General features: G+C 40.4%; 1 protein-coding gene across 1 annotated transcript in view; it reads left to right on the top strand.

Annotated features, from left to right (window-relative positions):
• LOC124262525 (dynein beta chain, ciliary-like) overlaps positions 1-24,393 on the top strand; it is a 172,263-nt gene that overhangs the window by 38,393 nt on the left and 109,477 nt on the right. The window contains 14 exon segments of the mRNA XM_046697032.1: positions 1,991-2,134; positions 3,340-3,522; positions 4,325-4,420; positions 4,534-4,706; positions 6,930-7,077; positions 7,871-8,011; positions 8,881-9,003; positions 9,951-10,163; positions 10,757-10,968; positions 18,875-18,922; positions 19,450-19,621; positions 20,881-21,034; positions 22,128-22,285; positions 23,104-23,283. Of these exon segments, the coding sequence (XP_046552988.1) occupies positions 1,991-2,134; positions 3,340-3,522; positions 4,325-4,420; positions 4,534-4,706; positions 6,930-7,077; positions 7,871-8,011; positions 8,881-9,003; positions 9,951-10,163; positions 10,757-10,968; positions 18,875-18,922; positions 19,450-19,621; positions 20,881-21,034; positions 22,128-22,285; positions 23,104-23,283 (2,145 nt within the window).

The raw sequence follows: 24,393 nt of genomic DNA, 5'->3' as shown, positions 1-24,393 counted from the left end.
ATTCTAGTTAAATCAGAATGTAAACATAATGCTGCCGTAAGCTGTTTATTTGTGAGTCGAACTGAGACATTATATCCGTCGAAAACATAAACGTAATGTTTCCACCAGTTGAATGAAGCAACTGCCCAGTGAGGTATTTGGAGGTTTACTGTAGGAGGCTGTAAGGCAATGACAACTGACATGCATCGTGACTCGCCGGGTTACCAAGGCAGTGACGCCATTACAGTGTGACGTCATGCAATATTGTACTACAGTACAAAACTCCTCCATAACCTCTTTATGAAACCGGTGTTCGGTTTGAAACCAAAAACATAACCCTACGCTATTTTGTCAATTTAATGCATGTAAGACATGGGTAATAAAAAAATACCAGTATTTCTGAAGCTGTGTTCCTGACCTCGCCGCCAGTCAGATACCACAGGAAGGACACTCGTTCTCAGATAATTGCATGTAATGATGCCTCGATTAATGGTATTGTCTATGCCTAAATCATCAGCCAGCTTGTATTGTATAACTGAACTGAAACTCCAGCTCCTGAATTTAGCAGTAATCAGATGTTATATGCTGAATGATTAGGTCTTGGAAAGATAAATACATTCAGCAATCAGATCCTCTAGAAAGTGGCATTCAGTGTTCACGAATGGTGTTTCACAGTAACAGGACATTGGGTCCTGTAAGTTTCAAATGTCTGTCTGACCCATTGAAAATTCCCAGGACCATAGAATAAAACTAAACACACATTTCAGATTTAAAATTTCTTATAATTGGCATTTAAAATTACTAACAAACATAAGATTTATAAACAGCAAGCAAGCATCACATGTGACATGTGACATACAACAACTTCAGTCAAAGGCATTGTGAAACATACAGTCTGACACTTGGGCGGCGGGTTGAAGATTTCTATCGGACCGTATCGGAATCTGCCAGATTTGTCAGAGGGTCAGACGCTATTCGTGAACACTGGGCATTGATTAAATGGGTGGACATTTCATGGTGTATATTATTGATAAAAGTGGTTTGTCACTTAGTAATGGAGTCGCAGGAATCCCCAGAACAACTGTGTATTGCTAAAAATGACTGATATTGTCTAAACATTATTTCCCGTCATGATATTAAGCATAGGCCATCCAATTAATGTACATGCATACACCAGGAGAAACGTTGAGCACTCTGGAAAAAAAATCATTGGCGCATGATTTGAAATATACTGGTAATTATGCGTCATCCGATATGAATATTGGCAAGGGGTTCTTACATGTGAATCTATACAATACTTTCAATCTAAAACACTGGGACTTTTGCGGTGGATCTGATTTGTACATTACTGAAACCATCTCTCTAGTCTTGAATAACTTACAGGAATTCTTTATAACTGGAAGTTCTCATATTTGTAAAAGTGTCTTTTAATTACTAAATTAGAACCTAATTCAATCATATTTCCCATTTGGCCACACAAAGACTTCTTGTATAGAGTTCACTCATGTTGTCGGAGTAAAAACTAGATAGATGTATTTCTGTTACAATTTGTTTAGGGTCAAGCTATATTTCTCCTGGCGTGTGGTCCTGTGCGCAGAGCTCAGGTCACCAATCAGATAAATTTAAGCAACGTCGAGCTCGGAGAATCCTTGGATGGGTGACCGTGTTTGGCAGCTTAATTGACTCCTGAGAGTTTCTAGGACTTCAGTCCTGCCCCACAACAAAGCACATGTGATACATGTGGTCTCACCTTAGGCATGTGAGTTTGTTCAAATTGCCTCTGTTCACCCAGCAGAAAATGGGTACCTGGTTGGATAAAGTCATGTGACTATAACCTTCTAGCGCCTAACAGGCAGCTTGGGTTATCCGGGGTAATAAGAATCAGATTCTGATTAAGCACCGCGAGCAATCACTTGGTGTTTGGAGACTGTGTGCTATAGAATATGACTTATTATTATTAATATGTTAAGACCTTGATGCCTCAGTAGCAGTGTTAATCTGGTGTGTGTAGGCAGTACAGATCAGCCAGGCCTCCCCAGCATGGCAAGACTACATTGACTACATCGACGCCATCATCCTGGACGGGCTGAAGCAGGCCACACTGACCAGCCTCCGCTCCATGCTCAACACACTGGTGCAAGCCAACATCGCTCAGGTCAGTTTTCATGAATTTACATCAGTTTGTGTGATAAGAAACATGTTTCAACATTAAAAATTCTCCCCTTGTTTTCATGTTAAAGTTCCTGTTCCATGGATACAATACCCACATGCCTTTGTGCTCTTTGTGGTGTACCCATCAAGGTCCGCGTTAGAATGAGCCATCAGTAACCTATGCTTGTCGTAAAGGCCGACTAACAGGATTGGGTGGTCAGGCTCGCTGACTTGGTTGACACATGTCATCGGTTCCCAGTTGCACAGATCGCTGCTCATGCTGTTGATCACTGGATTGTCTGGTCCAGACTCGATTATTTATTCACTGCAGCCATATAGCTGGAATATTGCTGAGTGTGGCGTAAAATTAAACTCACTCACTCACTCTTTTTGATGTTGTCAGTGTTTGTTACAAATGAGTCAAGGAGAATGCTCTGATCGTTGTGGTCTAGGATTAATTAAGAGGATAAAAAAGTACTGGTTGGCTTGGGGTCAGTATATTGTGCAATAGCAGTTTTAATATATATAAGTTTTAGACACCAAAGTAAGTGTGTGGTGAGGATCATGAAATTTTGGTTCCTTAAAACTCTGACATCATACATGAAGTATGTTGAAAATACTCAATCAGAAAAAGACATTTATGTGTGGTGAGAATACTGATCCTAGCTTACCTGAAATTTTGGTTCTCCCTAGCAGTTAAAATGGTGTCACCTGAATGTGATTTCTCCCTAGTACATCATACATGACTCAAATATTCAAATGTGATTTCTCCCCTAGCAGTACATTGCAGTAAATGGGTACCTGTTGATTTCTCCCCTAAATACTACCTGAAGAGCATGGTGTCACCTGGATGTGATTTCTCAAGTCAGAAATTTCTCCCTAGCAGAAATGCATGGTGTCACCTGGATGTGTGAAAATGCATAAGATTTCTCCCTAAGTAAATGCATGGTGTCACCTGGATGTGATTTCTCCCTAGCAGTAAATGCATGGTGTCACCTGAATGTGATTTCTCCCTAGCAGTAAATGCATGGTGTCACCTGAATGTGATTTCTCCCTACCTTGGATTACTTTGGATGTGATTTCTCCCTAGCAGTAAATGCATGGTGTCACCTGGATGTGATTTCTCCCCTAGCAGTAAATGCATGGTGTCACCTGGATGTGATTTCTCCCTAGCAGTAAATGCATGGTGTCACCTGTTTGTTTCCTCAGGACAATGAAGACATGAGCATCATCCCTGTGCTGACCATCCGCTTAGAGTTGATAGAAAACAGTGTGGCATTCCGGCCACCGCTTGACCAGAACACATCTGTCATCAGTGTCCAGGAACTGGTTCAGCGCTGGCTGGAGGGTTTCCTGGCTCGGGGGAAACTTGTCAGAATGCTGGGGCCCAAGGTGGGTAGAGCTATTTACATCACAGTGTTGAAACCCACATACTCCGCCAACGATTGGGATTCAACAGGAACTGGTCATTTATATATAGGGGATGTTGGGCAGGGTAGATTGGTCTTAGGACTTTTATTTTGCCACATGCTATGTTATGGAATTCATACAATTCTATGTTTATGTTTACAATTTTTTGTGTCATCATTGCTGAAAGTTTGTTAGAACTTTTGTATCCAAGGGTCAGCACTTGCATTGTTAAATTTTCCTTATCCTGACTCATGCTTATTGCTTATCTCCCTTCTCCTTGTGATGGTTAAGTTGAAACTTGAATCCTTTCAATTCCCTGAAGCGATTGTAATATCGCTCACCCACAAGTAGCCTCCCTTTTCCCGCCAAAACGGTCTCACGTGACCTGAGTCTAGCTCTCATCACTCTCTCCTTCATCACCCAAGCAGACGGTTGGGTGGTCATATGGGTCCTTTTTTCGGCGTATATCCTTATCAATATCAATTTTATCATAAAAATTACATTTTGATGATTTGCTGCAGTCATTATTTACTGAGAAGAATCTTGACATTTAATATCTGGAAAATACTAAAATATGTCTATAATAACAAGTGCATTTATAATGTGCTAAACTCCATTCACTACCTGCCACTAACCCAACCTGCCAGTGAGGCGCTAGTTTATTAGTCACTTGACTTATCCCAGCGGGTACCCATTTTCTGCTGGATGGATGACTGATTGTGTGGAACAAGCTAACAATGTTGAGATGATGTGGATTACATTGTGTCGTGTGTTGCATCTCCAGGGCAGCTATGAGGACTACATCGCTGCAGATGATGAAGTGAAGCAGCTGCTGATGAACATCAACCAGATGGTGGAGGAGAACAGCGAGGAATGCAAGGTGAGAACATCACATCGCCAGTATTGATGTTGTGGATCATGGCTAATTTTCACAGTTTTCTGATAATCACATATTTCACATGTTTCATATTTTGGGATTTACTGCTGTTACAGAAGCTGCTCGAGGTTTTCCGAGATTATGCGTTCTTGTGGCTGCAAGATGTCAACCAGACATTTGAAGAGTTCCTTCGAGGAAACTTGTCACCGAACCCACTGAGAAGTGCCAACAGACCAATGACAACCGAGATCCGACAGCAGGCTATGGAGAGGACGTCGCTTCATTCCAGGTACTGAAAATCATGAAATTAATCAAAACATTGTCAGCTCATTTCCATTCATTTGCTTAACAAGCTCAATTCAGGTTATTTGGTAAATAACAAGTGTGAAAAGAAAAAGAACAACACCAAAGATTCAGGGTGTCATTTTTATCATCAACACAGATTCCTGAGCTCGCATTAAATTCTTGACGCATTTTTAGACTAGACCCTCACACTTTCGCATTAAATTTGTGACGCATTAATTTCATGATTTCCAGTAAATCATATGAAACTCACCAGCTTCTAGATTGCTAGACATCTCCAGGTTTATCGCTGAACACCCTTGAGCATGTTGCTAGACATCACAGAGAATATTGCTTGATATCCCTGAGCTTGCAATTGTTGCTTGACATCCAGGAACTTGATGCTAGGACATCTCCAAGATTGTTGCTGGATGTCCCTGAGCTTGACATCCCTAAGCTTTTAGCTAGACCCATCACTGAACTTGTTTCTAGATATCCCTGAGCTTATTGCTAGATATCCTTCAGCTAGATGCTAGACATTTCCAAGCTTGTTGCTAGACATCCCTAAGAATGCTGCTAGACATATCTCAGCTAGATGCTAGACATTTCCAATGTTGTCGTTAGACAGCCCTCAGCTTGATGCTAGACATCTCTAAGCTTGTTGCTAGATATCCTTCAGCTAGATGCTAGACATTTCCAAGCTTGTTGCTAGACATCCCTAAGCATGCTGCTAGACATATCTCAGCTTATTGCTAGATATCCTTCAGCTAGATGCTAGACATTTCCAAGCTTGTTGCTAGATATGCTTCAGCTAGATGCTAGACATATCCAAGCTTGTTGCTAGACATCCCTAAGCATGCTGCTGGACATATCTCAGCTTGTTGCTAGATATCCTTCAGCTAGATGCTAGACATATCTCAGCTTGTTGCTAGATATGCTTCAGCTAGATGCTAGACATATCCAATCTTGTTGCTAGACATCCCTAAGCATGCTGCTGGACATATCTCAGCTTGTTGCTAGACATCCCTAAGCATGCTGCTAGACATTTCCAAGCTTGTTGCTATAGATGCTAGACATATCCAAGCTTGTTGCTAGACATCCCTAAGCATGCTGCTGGACATATCTCAGCTTGTTGCTAGATATCCTTCAGCTAGATGCTAGACATATCTCAGCTTGTTGCTAGATATGCTTCAGCTAGATGCTAGACATATCCAAGCTTGTTGCTAGACATCCCTAAGCATGCTGCTGGACATATCTCAGCTTGTTGCTAGATATCCTTCAGCTAGATGCTAGACATTTCCAAACTTGTTGCTAGACATTCTTCAGCTTGATGCTAGACATATCCAAGCTTGTTGCTGGACATCCCTAAGCATGCTGCTAGACATTTCAAAGCTTGTTGCTAGATGAGAAAGCCACAATAACTCGGTGCCCCTAGCGGCAGCGAGTTGTATACGCCCAAGGGAGTTGAGATTGCTGATACGATGTGCAGTTGATATTGTCATCCAATGATCGAGGGAAAAAATACCAGCGCCTTGAGCATGCACTAGTGCGTGGATATGTGTGCTATATAAATATCCTATAATAATAATAATAATAGATATCCTTCAGCTAGATGCTAGACATTTTCAAGAGTGTTGCTAGACATCCCAAAGCACCTTGCTAGACATCTGTGAGCTTGCTGAATGACATTTCTGTTCATGTTTGGTGCAAGGATGGAAATGTTATGAGTTATGTCCCTTATACACTGATATACACTGGTTGCGAGTTAAAATCTCTTTGGTCCTGCTATACAAATTCCCTGCTATATCCCATTTATATTCCTTCAGATTCCTACCACTACTATAGGTATTCAAGATCAAATAGGTATTCAAAATCAAATAGACCCGTGAAGGTCCACGTTAGAATGAATCTTCAGTAACCCATGTTTGATGTAAGAGGCGACTAACGGGATCTGGGGGTCAGGTTCGCTGGCTTGGTTGACACATGTCATCGGTTCCCAATTGCGCAGATCGCTGCTCATGCTGTTGATCACTGGATTGTCTGGTCCAGACACTGTTATTTACACACCGCCGCCATATAGCTGGAATATTGCTGAGTGCGTAAAACTAAACTCACTCACTCACTCAATATCAAATATGTACAAGCAGCCACAATAAAGCATGAAAATTGATGAGTAAGGATTTTGGCAACAAACAGAACATTGAACTCATGTAACATCTGTCTGCTTCAGAGCTTCCTCAGCCAAGAGCAGTATTGACTCAGCTGGTCTGATGGGTACTGCGGAGAGGACGCTCCTCACCCCCAAGGGCAACAAGGAGGGGGACAATCACAACATCCCATCCTTGGATGAGTTTGACAATGAGATAGACATCTACAAGGTAAGTGGAGGATCCCCACAAGCCACATTGTTGATGGTACTGAAAATTCAAGCAATTTAGGAATCGGTAGCAGTCAGTCAGGAATCTATCAATTAAGTAACATATGCACAATGTATTGCTATGCGTTTTCATATAAGGACATGGCTGAGATGTTACATACCCAATGAACTTTAGGTAAAATTCAATTCTCAATGTGTGCATCTTACTGTCCCATACAACTTTTGTTATGGGGGCGGTGGTATAGTTTAGTAGTTAGAGCTTTCGCTTGTCATACCAAAGACCCAGATTTGATTACCTATATGGGTACAATGTGTGAAGCCGATTTCTGGTGTCCCCTGCTGTGATATTGTTGGAATATTTACTGAAAGTGTCGTCATGATATGGCTGAAATATTGCCGATGTGACGTTAAATAATAACTCACTCACTCACTACTGAAAGTGGCGTAAAACTTAACTCACTCACCCAACTCGCTGCTTCTGTAATGTTAGTTGATACTGTCCAGTGAGCCACTGGTAAAAAAAACACTCACTGTTACTGCAGCTTGCAGTTCCAAACTGAATCATGTGCTTGTTTAGTTCTAACGGAAAAAGACTATGACGTTCCTTGTTACCGCCAGGAGACAACTGCTTCTTGTGCCTATTTCGCCAACGTGTGAGACTTGTTTTAAAATACCACTGATGTGGCTACAAGATAACTCTGGTGGCAAATTCTGCCAGAATTGATGCTACGAGTATACTCGTGATAGGCAGTCAACGTGTTAAACCACATCATTGTCGTCATTTTTACTTCCAGAGTGCCCGAGATGAGGTGCAGGCGCTACAGAACTACCATAATGTGGGTTGGCTGAGAGTGGACCTGCAGCCTATAAAGCAGGTTCTTACCACCTATGCCAGCAAGTGGATGTGGACGTTCACCAAGTACCTCTCGGATCAGGTACAAACTAAACAATCACATTTGCAGAAATTCTACAACCCTGTGTCTGGTGTTTGTTTTTGTTACAGAAAGTGTCAAGAAGTAGACACTGCAATGATAAGGCACCTGTTAACATTAAATATGTTATGTAGATTCTATGGCAAGTATCATTCATATTGCTTTTACTATCAAATCATTTGTGTCTACAACTGTTCAGGATATGACACAAATGTAATCAGACATTGGTGCTCTCTGACTGTATCTTCTGTGTAACACAATGAAATCAAATCCTGGATTTACTGGATTTTTTGAGTGATCAATTACATACACTTTCAGAACGGTGAAACAAATCCATGACCACATTAGCACTTCTGGAGAAGGCTGTATGGTTCATAGCCTCGGGTGTGTTTCAGGATGTTTACTACTGCAGAAGGCTGTATGGTTCATAGCCTTGGGTGTGTTTCAGGATGTTTACTACTGCAGAAGGCTGTATGGTTCATAGCCTTGAGTGTGTTTCAGGATGTTTACTTCTGCAGAAGGCTGTATAGTTCATAGCCTTGGGTGTGTTTCAGGATGTTTACTACTGCAGAAGGCTGTATGGTTCATAGCCTTGAGTGTGTTTCAGGATGTTTACTTCTGCAGAAGGCTGTATGGTTCATAGCCTTGGGTGTGTTTCAGGATGTTTACTACTGCAGAAGGCTGTATGGTTCATAGCCTTGGGTGTGTTTCAAGATGTTTACTACTGCAGAAGGCTGTATGGTTCATAGCCTTGAGTGTGTTTCAGGATGTTTACTTCTGCAGAAGGCTGTATGGTTCATAGCCTTGGGTGTGTTTCAGGATGTTTACTACTGCAGTAGGCTGTATGGTTCATAGCCTTGGGTGTGTTTCAGGTGACTCAAATGCTAGAGAAGTTGGATGTGTTCCTGAAGAGGATTGAGCCAGAGATTGAGAGTATCACCGGAGAGGAGAGAGACACAGCCAGCTTCATGAAGATGATGAGACTCTTTAATGAGGTAGGGTGTCATTTATACTCTTAGTGATTTACTAAAAAACAAGATATTGCATGTTGCTGACAAGGCAGTTACTAAGATACAGGCAAGGTTGTTACTGACATACAGACAAGGGTATTACTGACAAATAGACATGGTTGTTACTGACAGACAGATACAGACAAGGCTGTTACTGACATACAGACAAGGCTGTTACTGACATACAGACAAGGCTGTTACCAACATTCAGACAAGATTGTTACTGATATATGGACACGGCTGTTACTGACATACAGACAAGGTTGTTGCTGACATACAGACAAGGTTGTTACTGACATGCAGACAAGGTTGTTACTGACATACATTCGGGGCTGCTACTGACATACAGACAAGGCTGTTACTGACATACAAACAAGTGTGTTACTGACATACAGACAAGGTTGTTTGTGATATACAGGCAAGGTTGTTGCTGACATACAGACATGGTTGTTGCTGACATACAGACAAGGTTCTTACTGACATACAGACAAGGTTCTTGCTGACATACAGACAAGGCTGTTACTGACATACAGACAAGGCTGTTACTGACATACAGACAAGGTTGTTACTGATATATGGACACGGTTGTTACTGACATACGGACAAGGTAGTTACTGATATACGGACAAGGCTATTTCTGACATACAGACAAGGTTGTTGACATACAGACAAGGTTGTTACTGACATACAGACAAGGTTCTTACTGATATATGGACACGGTTGTTACTGACATACAGACAAGGTTGTTACTGATATACGGACAAGGCTGTTTCTGACATACAGACAAGGTTGTTGCTGACATACAGACAAGGTTGTTACTGACATACAGACGGGGTTGTTACTGACATACAGACAAGGTTGTTTCAGATGGATTATGTGAAATTGTTGAATTCTTTCCTACTCTGGTGACAGGAGACATTATTCTGCTACAGGTGTCAGCTCAACAGTCGGAGATGGACGGCAAGTTCACAGCGATGCATCGGACGGTCTTACTACTGAGGAAGTATGGCCAGGTGCTGCCGGAGAAGACCCAGTTCCTGTTCTCAGCAGCTCCAGGCCGGTGGAACAACCTCAAGACTAAAGTATCCCTGGCCAAACAGAGACTTGGACCACGCATACAGGAGGAATCAGCCAGAATCACACAGGTAACTGTATATCTGCTGCTGGCTTTGATTGACCACAGCAATAAAATATCTTGTGTTTTGATGATGACTTACAATGTAGATGAAACTCAGTTTGGTATCAGGGCTGATGATACACTGAATAGCCTTCTGTAAGCCCTCTGAAAACACAGGGCTCGATTTAGTGCTTTGTTACTTGCACTGGTGCAACCCAGTTTTACAAAGTGCAACCTAGTTATGAGTCTAACTTGCACAAGGTGCAAGTCAATTTTTGAGAAATAAATCAATGATGAATCTAACATTATAAGCATAAATATGTCAGCTCATTCTTCTTCTAAACTTTGAATAGCTATGGTACCGAAACATTGCTATTCATAGACACGTCTCGGCTATGACAGCTCTTGAAAACAGATATCAGCTGTGTCTCTGTGTTGCTATGGTTTCAACTTCTGACGCTTTAAACACACTATGTTGCAACTGGAATTTGGCTGGTGCAACTAGGTCTTTATCATAGGTTGCACCTGGTGCAAGTAGGTTAACTTTTCTGAAATCGAGCCCTGAAACAGCACTAGCAGTCTGGCTTATATTTCTAATGCTTCTAACCTTTTGTTGTGTAGGACCTTGAGGCATTTGCTGACCGTGTGATGGACCTGAGCAATGACCTGGACAAGTCTGACATCTATAATAGAGAGTGTTCCCTGGGGGAGGCCTGGGTTGTCATAGACAACTTTGTCAAGCGGCTCACGGTGCTGGAGAATGAAGCTCAGGATCTGATTGAGCTGCAGGAGCTTCTGGAGGCGTCTGTTGTCAACTTCTCCGTCCTGCCACAGTGAGTTACAGTACTATTGGTGGAGAGTTCTTACTTTCAAGGGCAGTTGGGTAGCCTACTGCTAAAATCATTTTCTGACAGCTACAGACAAGGTTGTTTCTGACATGCTGAAGACTGACATACGTGTTCAAATCACCACATTGGTACAATGACAAGGCTGTTACTGAATACACATTTACTGGTGTCCCAAGGCATGATATTGCTGGAATATTGCTAAAAGCAAGGAGTTACCGACAAAACAAGATGTTGTTCAATAATCAACTTACAGCTAGTTCCTTACATAATGTTCCATTAACTTGAAAATGGAAAGTAATTTGTTCCTGATTGTTCATTCACATACAGACTCATACCTTGAATACAGACAAGGATGTTAGTGACATACAGACAAGGTTGATTTGTTCAATAAACAACTTGGCAAGTTCCGTCATAATGTTCCGTTTAAATTTGTTTCTAATATATATTCCTTGAATACATTAGTGCAAACAATTTGCAAAACGGCCATGTGTTTCACAATATACCGATATGTGTCTATTCTATACAGATTTCCTTTGCTTGATATTGTCATAGGTATTGTGCATTGCAGCAATGCTTTCAGTAATATATTGTAATTGGACCATGTGTTTCGCAGGATTGTGTTAATTGTGGAGAAATATAATCACATGTATCTCAATAGTGCCATGTGTTTGGCAGTACAGTCGAGCACCGTTGTGTCAAACTCTGATAACTCGATATCTCGGTTGTCTCGATATAGCATCTCGGTCCCGCAAAATCCTTCATAATTTATCATTAATCAAACTCTTTTAACTCGATACGGATGTCTCGATATTTTGGATATCTCGATATAATGTCATGGTCCCAACAAGCAAAATTACCCTTTTAACTCGATATTTGCAAAGAAACTTGATATTCACCTACCTTTCATGGGCAAGTATCCCTCTAAACTGAGGTTGTTTCAACACGTTTACACACGGTGCGGCATGAATCAAAGGGATGCGGTAGTGTATTTTCCTTATCCTGACTCATGCTCTTTTTTTCTTGTCTCCTTCCTCTTGCGAACATAGTGGAACACTTGTATCTCCCTAATTGAAGTTCCCTTCAATGTAAAATCACTAATTAGTACACCACGAGTTACCTCCCTTCCACAAGCGGCGGGAGCGAGAGCCACCTCTCTACCCATGTGCCTCACTCTCTCCTTCTTAGCCCAGTGAGCTGGGCGTGAGGCGCCTGTGTCTCCGACACACTATATCCTTTGATTATATTTAGTTAGTTACCTCGTTATAGAGATCTATAGAGGTTTAGCTAGTATCTTTCAACAATTATATATTGATATTTAGTCGTGTTTCTACTGTTTATGCGGGGCCGCGTGCTGTTGCAGTGGATTCGTTGATAAAAATTCTGTACTGTTGCACATTCGTTTTTATTCTGCTGCTGATCCATTTAATATGCCCTAGCTGTACTGCGCCATGTTTCATGTGATTCCGCGTTGCAGTTCGCGATACTAATTTATCCAATTCTACCTTTAATAAATAATTACTTTGCGTTTGAGGCCAGCAGCAGATAGGTCCGCATTATGCAGAGTCTAGCATGACTGATACACCTGAACCCTGCGCCAGTCTACTGCTGTTGGTGACCCCCCTCCCGTCTGGGTTTCCGCTAGAATGGTGGAAGGCGTGGGGCGTAGTCCGCCCGCCTCCAAGAAGCGTCCTGCTTCCCCAGACATCCCGCCGTCGCACTGAGGGGTATTCAGCGAAGTCTACTAGAACTTTCTCAGCCGAGATTGTTCTCATCGCAATTTGGGCCTGTATGATGATCAGCCGATCATCATTCCTGATAATACATCAAAGAATGACTGATAACCGGCAACAGTGATGTCAGCGCAGATCAACGTTCGATGATCTTCCTGAGGGGTCCCGTCGCTACCAACACTCAGCGCGGACTTACGCACCCCCAGGGCGGCGTCGACCTCTGAGGGAATTCAAGCGAAGTCTACTAGGACTTTCTCAACCGAGATTGTTCCAGCCGCTGAACTTGGCCTCTACGATGATCAGCCGATCATCATCCTCGGCGTATGAGACAAGTGGCGACCGGTGACAGCTACAATGACATCAGCAGAGATGCGTCATGCAGCCTGATGTCTCTACACTGATGTCAGGCGACTTACCTGAGGGCCCCACCACTAACAAGCGCCAGAGATGGCACCCGACTACTTCGTCGCAGACCATCCCAGACGAGCTACTCACGGCAAATCATGGTGCGTGATGGAGGTCACTACAGACTGGAGAAGCAGCCAGCCCAGAGTCACGAGCCTTCGCGAGGCTCCAACTTAGAACAACACTCTAGAGGCACCTCCAGTCAGCGTAGCAGCCAAGGCGATGCAGCCTTCGAAGAGAAGTCGCAGACCACCTTGACGAAGGACCCAGATGTACAGCCTTCGCGAAGGCCTTGGCGGGATAGATCATCACATTCCTCGGCTTCATCCTTAGATGCAGACTCAGCCACCAGACCTCACGGAAGCCTTCGCGAAGCTCAAATCGCCGTTCCCCAGCACGAGACGCAAAGGAAGCTTCAGCGAAGGCGTTCAGCTGCGTTCGTGAAGGCATTCGCGAAGGCACTCGCGAAGGCACTCGGGAAGGACACCCGAATATAGATCGTCATTTAACAGAGTCAAGGGACTACTCAAGAGCTTCGGCGAAGCTGTCAATAGTCTCCGATCTCCTCGTACATCACCACATCGATGCGCCTCACAGGTTACCACACAAAGTCTGCACACAAGTCTACATCACCTTCCTAGAGTGGCAGTCGACGCAGACATACCTGATGAAGGAGAAGACGACGCAGATGCTATCACCCTACCTCCGATCGACCCGATTGCTGCGGTAGCACAGAATCTAGACATAGCATCCCATAAAGCCACAAAGTTCAGACACCATAATTGCCGAACTTTCACGCCTAGAAGTTTTCCACGCACAACATGGACCCCTTCTTCAAGGCTTAAGACATCGATGAAAACTACAAGTTGATCATCGATATCAACAATAAGAACTACAATCGTAAATTGGTTCAGTTGAATCCATGACCGAGGCGTATGTTCGTTGGCCTAAATAGATCTAGAAGCGATCATTGAGACACTTATCACCAGATTTAAGTAACCACGACTTCTGAAAATGATAAGATGATCCACTCGGCCCTACTTATGCAGAACCAGCAAGTCCCAGGCCGCCTCGGCGAAGGAGCTAGAGCCTCACCAGCTACAAGGGGCGTCGGCGGAGGAGTAAGCTTTCGCCGACCCCACATCCTGTTAAACACAGAGGCCATTAGCGAAGCAAAGCTCTTATATATATATATATATATATATATATATCTAATCGGACTTTGATTTCGATACCTTCTTCGCGAAGGTCGCGAAGGCTAAGTGGCTCCAAGTCTACTTCACCAGTAGATCTAGAAGGGATACTTCGAGCTTCGTGAAGTCTCCGGGCGCTCACCGAGGAAGTCTCCTCCAAGGTCTCCATATACTAGCCACTTTCGCCATATATAGCTACTCCTCAGTCCGTTCAAGACATCGCATAAGTTGTCTATCAACTGTATGCCAGATGCGCCTATAAGCCTACGCCGAAGACAATTGCACAGGCTATTTACAACACAGAACGTCGCTGTATTAATTTGTCAACGACGTTTCATAGATCTTCACAGAAATCAACTATTCCAGATAAATTGCTAGTATATGCAATCTCGGACGACGATACGATTATCTACATGCGTGACCATTACGCATATCTGCAGACAATTCAATATCGAATTGAACAGCAGCCTTGTTACAGCGAGTATAACTCATAATCGTCCAACATTTCTGAGAAGAAATATGTACAACAAATTCAGCTTTAATTCTACAATTATGACGATACATTCATGTATACAGTCTACAAGCTGACAACTTACAAGTTATTGTACCTTTATATATAAAGAAGTCGGAATTATATTCAAAACTGAAGTACTTTCACGACAGCCAGGAAAATAACCTACCCAGCATTAATATTACAGAGCAAGGTATTTTACCGGAAGCTTTTCAGCTGCGTTTACCATTAATCCTCGAAACACCGTGGTCACTGGGGTAACTTCGAAGTTACGATGAAGACCGATGATTGTTCTAATATCAACGACGGCACTATATTATACAAGGTTCCTTTTCCTGCTACACGGTGACATCACAGCTGGGTACTCTACAGAATCAAAATGCCTTATTCTGATTGGACCCGATGAACAACGCCCTACACAGAGGTCGAGCATAGTTCACAGTTCAAGACATAGGTTGCAAGTGACAACTTTATATCAATGAACGAGCAAGCCTCCTTACAGCCCAGTTAACCTGAACCTTCATGATTAGGCTGCTTTCTTCAGGTTAGAGACCTCCCTGTCAAGTTTAGACAAGGGCACAGCAGTCAGGCGATTTTACATAAAGTTCATCGAGGACACAAACTCCCGGTTGTGCACATACATCGCCAAGGACATCGCGAACGATTTACCTAGACGACGTGATACAAGTGGATCCGAAATCCACAGCGTTTCAGACTACACCTGAATTTCATCATCAAGCTACTAACACAACTAGATGGTTAGTAAACCTACTAAGTTTCTGTTTGGAGAATAAACGGAAGTTTCACGTACCAACTTGGGGATATGAATATAGTGCTACAACACCTCACAAGTGAGGTTTATGAACATGCCTGGATGACATACTTGGACTCCATGATACGATGATGCTATCACGCTGGCCAGCAAGAGCACTGTAAATTTATCTCCACCAAACCAAACAGGAAGAAAAAAATACAACAGATTTTTTTCCTCTATCATCAACTTACGCAGAGTGTAGTCTCACGTACTATATCTCCGTTTGGATCAGAACTGTCATACTACGTGCATACAAGACAGATGGACCTAATCCGACCCTCCATGAGCTTTAATACTCTTGATATTAGAGCCCTAACTTCTACAATTTCATCTACACAAATGTTATTTGAAATAATGGAGGGTTTATTACTGTAGATCCGATATGGTGGTTGCCAACCATTATCTGAGAGATATCACCACCGAGACATCTCAGGTATCCACCAATTCGATCCCATGGTCCTTGCACAACAGTTGACAGTTCCTCGGAGAAGATAAGTCAATCTTACAGATTTTTACTTATCTTATAACAGTACTAAATAGCTTCATGCTATATATAATTTGCTTAAGCTCGTTTTTTTATCATCACAGTGGTTACATGATAAATGCATTAGCTAACAAACTCTACAGAGTTTTTTTTGGCTATTATATACGTAGCTTAAGTCAAGTATATTTTAAGCATAGTACTATACTCATATTGTAAAAATACATTAGCTAACAAACTCTACGGAGTTTTGCTATTATATAGGTAGCTTAAGCTCATTCATATCTTAAGCTCAGTACTATGTTTATATCATATAACTATATTAGCTAACAAACTCTAAAGAGCTTTTGCTATTTGGCTTAAGTTTCATCATATCTTAAGCAATATGGTTACATTATAACATGTATTAGCTAACAAACTCTATGGAGTTTTTGCTGCTATTATATATGTAACTTAAGCTTATTCATATCTTAAAGCTAGTACTATGTTTATAGCATATAGGTATATTAGCTATCAAAACTCTAAAAGAGTTTTTGCTATTATATATTGGGCTTAAGTTTTCATCATATTTTAAGCTTTATGGTTACATTATATCATGTATTAGCTAACAAACTCTACGGAGTTTTGCTATACATATGTAGCTTAAGGTTTCTTCATATCTTAAGCTCAATACTATGTTGATACCATATAAGTATATTAGCTATTAAAACTCTAAAAGGTTTTTGCTATTATATATTTAGCTTAAGGTTTACTTCATATCTTAAGCTCAATACTAGGTCTAAATCAACATAATAAAATGTATTAGCTATCAAACTCTACGGAGTTTTACTATTATATATATATAGCTTAAGTTTAATCATATCTTAAGCTCAGTACTATGTTTATAACATAAAAGTATATTAGTTAATAAACTCTAAGGAGTTTTTTGCTATATACATTTAGCTTAAGTCTAATCATATCTTAAGCTTAGTACTATGGTTACATTATAAATCTATTAGCTAATAAGCTCTACAGAGTTTTTGGCTATTGTATATGTAGCTTAAGTTAATTATATCTTAAGCACAGTACTATACTCATATTGTAAAAATATATTAGCTAACAAACTTTACTAAGTTTGGCTATTATATATGTAGCTTAAGTTAATTATATCTTAAGCACAGTACTATACTCATATTGTAAAAATATATTAGCTAACAAACTTTACTAAGTTTGGCTATTATATATGTAGCTTAAGTTAATTATATCTTAAGCACAGTACTATACTCATATTGTAAAAATATATTAGCTAACAAACTATACTAAGTTTGGCTATTATATATGTAGCTTAAGTTAATTATATCTTAAGCACAGTATTATACTCATATTGTAAAATATATTAGCTAACAAACTCTACTAAGTTTGGCTATTATATATGTAGCTTAAGATAATTATATCTTAAGCACAATACTATACTCATATTGTAAAAATGTATTAGCTAACAAACTCTACAAAGTTTGCTGTTATATATATAGCTAAAGCTTATTCATATCTTAAGCTCAGCACTGTCTATATCATATAAATATTTTAACTAACAAACCCTAAAGAGGTTTGTTATTATATAATTAGCTTAAAATTAATCATATTTTTAGCTTAGTGCTATGTTTATATCTTAAAGTATTTTAGCTAACAAACTCTAAGGAGTTTATACTAGCATATTAACAAGCTTAAGTCTATTAGTCTTAAGCATTGTATTAATATTATATATACTTATCATAATAAGTACATTGTAATAACCTCTATATGGCAGCTGATAAGCTGGCAGCAGGAATTCATCAGTTCAATGCCTTTATGAAGTTCTCATAGGGTTATTACAATCATCACAGTTCAAATCACTAATTATTAAAATCCAAAGTATTATATATTCCCACCTCCGCTCTGTTGGATTCTACAAGCAAAGAGCATGAGTCAGGATAAGGAAAAATATGTAATTTTTTGAGTAAAATTGATATTTTATACTTATCCTGACTCATGAGGTCAGCCCTCCCATCCTCCCAAATAACACTTTGGATTTCCCTGTAAATTCAAATGTTGGGCTCAGTATATGAGGAGAGAGTGAGGCACATGGGTAGAGGGTGGCCCCTCGTTCCAGCTTGTGGAAGGGAGGTAACTCGTGGTGTACTAATTAGTGATTTTACATTGAAGGAACTTCAATTAGGGAGATACAAGTGTTCCACTATGTTCATAAAGAGGAAGGAGACAAGCAAAAGAGCATGAGTCAGGATAAGTATAAAATATCAATTTTACTCAAAAATTACATGTATATCATGATGTATCATGAAAAGTATCACAATACAGCTTACTTTATCACAATATATCATGAAATTCATTGCAATACAGCCTTGTGTATAGAGATATGCCTACTCCTGCCCCACAATGAAGCACATGTGATACATGTGGTTTCACCTTAGGCAAGTGAGTTTGTTAAAAATTACCTCTGCTCACCCAGCAGAAAATGGGTACCTGGTGAAATAAGCCATGTGACTATTAACCTTCTAGCACCTAACAGGCAGCTTGGGTTATCTGGGGTAATAATGATCAGATTGTGTTAACACTTTGAACATGCCCCTCCATGTTGCGGAATTCAGCACATTACAAGTGCCCTTATTATCATTATTATTATTAATATGTGGTGCAATACCGATAACCACATCTGTTTTGATTGTATCATCAACATACTCCAGAAGAATGAATATACCTGAAGTTCATGTGATGTTTCAGGTGCCGCTATGAGCTCAACAACCTGAAACAAGTATGGGAGACTGTCAGGTTAGTTCTTTAGATCTCACATGTGATGGATGTTCAAGATTGTTTGGAAGGTCTTACATTTTAATATATAGATGGATCTGACTGTGTTTAAGAAATGCAGTTTGCTCTACCCCCATGTATAGTGTAGTAAAGCACACGTTCGCCCTGAACTATTATCATTAAAGAACGAGGATGCTTGCGTCTGAGTGCTTTAACGTTAGAATGGCGCAGGCTAGAATGGCGCAGTGATGCCAATAGATTGTGATGTAATGCAAAAAAATGTACATTATCATCTGATAAAGTATTTTCGATGCCTTTGATCCTTCACCGAAGCATCTTAGAATAGTGAATAAACATGCATAGGCAGTATGGGCCCAAACAAATGTTTGGATAGTCTAACACTGTGATGTGATGAGTAGACTGAGTAGATAAGAGGGATGAACGCAACTGTCTGAAAGGTCTAACACTGTGATGTGATGAGTAGACTGAGTAGATAAGAGGGATGAACGCAACTGTCTGAAAGGTCTAACACTGTGGTGTATTTACAGGGTTATAGATGAACAGCAGTCCGAGTGGAAGAGGCATCGATGGCAGAAGATGAACACCAAGTTTCTCCGGGAGGAGACGAGCAAACAGCTGGACATTGTTCGAGCTCTCCCAGAAGATGTTTTCACCTGGGATGTCTACATGGGGCTGCATGAGTCTATCACTACCATCCAGGTGAGAGTCAATAACTTTCATCGATGTGAGAGTCAATAACTTTCATCGAGGTGAGAGTCAATAACTTTCATCGATGTGAGAGTCAATAACTTTCATCCAGGTGAGAGTCAATAACTTTCATCCAGGTGAGAGTCAATAACTTTCATCCAGTTGAGAGTCAATAACTTTCATTGAGGTGAGAGTCAATAACTTTCATCGATGTGTGAGTCAATAACTTTCATCCAGTTGGGAGTCAATAACTTTCATCCAGGTGAGAGTCAATAACTTTCATCCAGGTGAGAGTCAATAACTTTCATCCAGGTGAGAGTCAATAACTTTCATCCAGGTGTGAGTCAATAACTTTCATTGAGGTGAGAGTCAATAACTTTCATCGATGTGAGAGTCAATAACTTTCATCCAGGTGAGAGTCAATAACTTTCATCCAGGTGAGAGTCAATAACTTTCATCCAGTTGAGAGTCAATAACTTTCATTGAGGTGAGAGTCAATAACTTTCATCCTGTTGAGTCAATAGCTTTCATTGAGGTGAGAGTCAATAACTTTCATCCAGGTGAGAGTCAATAACTTTCATCCAGGTGAGAGTCAATAACTTTCATCCAGTTGGGAGTCAATAACTTTCATCCAGGTGAGTGTCAATAACTTTCATCCAGTTGGGAGTCAATAACTTTCATTGAGGTGAGTGTCAATAACTTTCATCCAGGTGAGAGTCAATAACTTTCATCCAGGTGAGAGTCAATAACTTTCATCCAGGTGAGAGTGAATAACTTTCATCCAGGTGAGAGTCCATTACTACAATCCATGTAAGAGTTCATCATTCCCAAACACATGAGAAACCATCATTACTGTCCAGATAAGAGTCCATCATTTCCATCCATGTTAGAGTCCATAACTATCCTCAAGGTGAGAGTCCATTGCTAAATCCAAGAGAGAGTCCATACTTACCATCCACATTAGAATCCATGATTAACATCCAGTTGAGAGTCCATCACTTCCCTTCAGGTGACTCCATCATTACCATCCATATGAGAGTCCATCATTATCATCCATGTAAGAGCCCATCATTACCACCCATGTAAGAGTCCATCATTACCACCCATGTAAGAGCCCATCATTACCACCCATGTAAGAGCCCATCATTACCACCCATGTAAGAGCCCATCATTACCATCCAGGCTGGAATCCTTCATTATCATCAAGAACAAGCTTGACAACCAAAGATGTTATTTAACATGAACTAATAACATGACCTCCTCTATGTTAGGCCTGTCTGCCTCTGATTGATGACCTGAGCAGTTCAGCCATGAGGACCCGGCACTGGAAGCAGCTGGTGAGAGTGACAGGCGGCGCCCTCACCATAGACAATGACACCCTGAAGAGGATGACGCTTGGAGAGCTCCTCAGTCTGGGACTACAGAGTAAGTTGGGGAAGATGGCTGGGGTCTGGTGCCAATAGAGGAGTACCTCAGCAACCTGTGCTTGTTGTAAGAGATGACATAGGTCAGACTTGGTGACTTGTGTGTCAGAATACGCCATTGTTGTTCATTATATCAATCATTGGTTGTCTGATCCAGACTTGATTATTGACAGCAGCAGTCTTAAAATGCAGGATTAAACAAACAACAAACAATGAAACAATATGATCTTGTCTGTCAACATCTTCATATGTTCTTATACATTTCACCAAAGATTTTATGACCAGTATCACATAAAGCTTCCCTCCAACATCAAGCCAACACACTGGGATGTACTGAGGTGTTGACAAATTACTCATAGGGCTTTCAGAAATTATAGTTCCTATGGATACAAAGCAGTCATGATATCATTGTAAACCAAAAGTCACTTTGTTCTTTAATCTGATTGGTTGAAAAAACGTGGTCAAATGGTATTCGATTCCCGGAAATTCGCTGCGTATTAATACATGCAAACATTGCTCACACCATTGTATTGTTACGTCGTCAGCTGTGATGACGTCATTAAAATCATATTGTGACGTAAAGTCCGAATGACGTCACAAATGAGATGTTCCAGATGCTACCATGGGAAACAGCCGAAACGGCCAGCTGATGACATTTCACTGCTGTACCCTCCGGCTGATGCCGTCGGTTCCAAATGAATTCTCGTGATTCAAATACTCAATAACACCCGGAAATTGGCCAACACATGATGTTTATTTCCTAATTGCAACAAATTATCAATGTTGGCTTTCATCAGACCATAAAATAAGTTGGCTTTCATCACGCCATAAAATAAGTTAATAAGTTGTGCAAATAATTAGATTTTGCAACTCATACCTCACTTCTTTCATGTGTGTGCAAGAGTTAACAATGATGTAATACATGGAGTATTCTTTGAATTGTTAAAAATTAAACTATGGTTTGATTTTCCAAGAAAACAAAGAATTTCCCAGTTACAATGCACTTTTTGTCCAAAATCTCAATCGAATAAATTATTTGAAAGAATTTAGAAATTGCTTTGTCAAAACCTGACAGTATGGCATCTGTATTTCAGAGCATGTTGATGACGTGAGAGCTATTGTACAGAGAGCAGTGAAGGATCTGTCCATAGAGCAGTCCCTGAAGACATACGAAGAGGTCTGGCTTAGCAAGATATTCGAACTCAGGCCTCACGTCCGGAGTAAAACAAACTCCTCTGCTTCAGATGTGCCAGTAAGTAGTGCAGAGAACCAATGGTGTCAACACAGGTTTAGAATGGTGATGCATTTGGGGAAAAAAAATGGCACATATAACTTGGTAAATGAGCCAAAAGGCTAGGTATTACAATGAATAAGTATCCTTGTTGATTCAGGAATTGATGTCAGTATGGATTTTGCGTTCATAGATTAAATATATTGTGCATTCTGTGTTAATCAACTTAGTACTTTGGTCAGAGGAACAGTGAGTGTTTTTCTCAGCTCTAGAAGTATACAACTTTCATCTTTGATAAGAGGTGAGGTGAGGTGAAATTGGGTTTAACGTCGTTCTTGAGAATATTTCGCTCATATGACGACGTGCATGCGTGTTAATGTGTATGTGCGGCTGCTTGTACTAGCCCAGACTGAAGCTGGTTTTATAGTGCTAGCCCACTGAGATACCATGCCGCAGTGAAGCATAGATATCTCACTCAGACACATTATACTGACTCCGAGCCGACCAGTCCTTGTTGAACCCATTAATGCCAAGCGCCAGGCAGGGACCAACAAGTACCATATTTTAACATCTTTTGGAATGACGCGGTCGGGGATCGAACCCACGACCTTCCGCTCTCCAGGCAGACGCTCTAACCATAACACCACAGAGGCGTTCTCTTTGATTAGAGGCGGTAAGGGTAGCCTAGTGGTTAAAGTGCTCGCTGGTTGTGCCAAGGTTCGGGTTTGATTCCTCATAAGGGTACAATGTACATTTCTGGTGTTACTTGATTTTGCTGGAACATTGCTAAGAATTTTACTCACTCTCTCATTAATGATTACACATGTCTGTGTTACCAGGACAACCAGAGCGAGTATGGCCAGAGTGATGCTGGTCAAGGCCAGCAGCTCCAGGCCGGCAACTCACAGCCCAGTCGCAGTCAGGTGCGCACCACCAGCCGCATCTCCAACCAGAGTTCCCACAGTCGCAAGAGAAACAGTGTCTGCTCTCTGCCTGCCTCCCTGCTTAACATGGGCGAGGTGAGTAGACATCCTTGGCATTGACCATCACTGATCTTGCTACAAATAGTGTTAGTTAGACTATGTAATAAAATCAAATGTTTTACAGTTTCTTTATTTTTATTGTAAACGTTAGATTCCTCATAATTCTTAAGTTTATCATTGTTACTATAATCCTTTGTTTTATAAGGTTTGTTTATTTCATAATTTTACAGTTTATCGTTGTTATTATAATCCTCAGATTAATAAGGTTTGTATATTTTATAATTCTTCAGTTTATCGTTATAATTATAATCCTTAGATCAATAAGTTTGCTTATTTTATCATTCTTCAGTTTATTGTTGTTATTGTAATCCTTTGATTATTGAGGTTTGTTTATTTTATAACTCTTCAGTTTGATCATTGTTATTATAACCTTAAGATTAATATGGTTTGTTGGTTAAATAATTCTTCAGTTGGTCATCATTGTTGGTTATATAATTCTTCAGTTGATCCTCATTGTTCATTATCTAATTTTTCAGTTGATCATCATCATTGTTGGTTGTGTAGTAATTATTCTTCAGTTGATTATCATTGTTGGCTATATAATTCTTCAGTTGATTATCATTGTTGGCTGTATAATTCTTCAGTTGATTATCATTGTTGGCTATATAATTCTTCAGTTGATTATCATTGTTGGCTTTATAATTCTTCAGTTGATTATCATTGTTGGCTATATAATTCTTCAGTTGATTATCATTGTTGGCTGTATAATTCTTCAGTTGATTATCATTGTTGGCTATATAATTCTTCAGTTGATTATCATTGTTGGCTATATAATTCTTCAGTTGATTATCATTGTTGGCTATATAATTCTTCAGTTGATTATCATTGTTGGCTATATAATTCTTCAGTTGATTATCATTGTTGGCTGTATAATTCTTCAGTTGATTATCATTGTTGGCTGTATAATTCTTCAGTTGATTATCATTGTTGGCTGTATAATTCTTCAGTTGATTATCATTGTTGGCTATATAATTCTTCAGTTGATTATCATTGTTGGCTATATAATTCTTCAGTTGATTATCATTGTTGGCTATATAATTCTTCAGTTGATTATCATTGTTGGCTGTATAATTCTTCAGTTGATTA

The sequence above is a fragment of the Haliotis rubra genome, unplaced genomic scaffold (assembly GCF_003918875.1).
Source record: "Haliotis rubra isolate DU_JTF1 unplaced genomic scaffold, ASM391887v1 Scf842, whole genome shotgun sequence".
Lineage (NCBI taxonomy): Eukaryota > Metazoa > Mollusca > Gastropoda > Lepetellida > Haliotidae > Haliotis > Haliotis rubra.
Note: the sequence above shows the minus strand (reverse complement) of the source record. Positions and strands in the feature narration are given on the sequence as shown.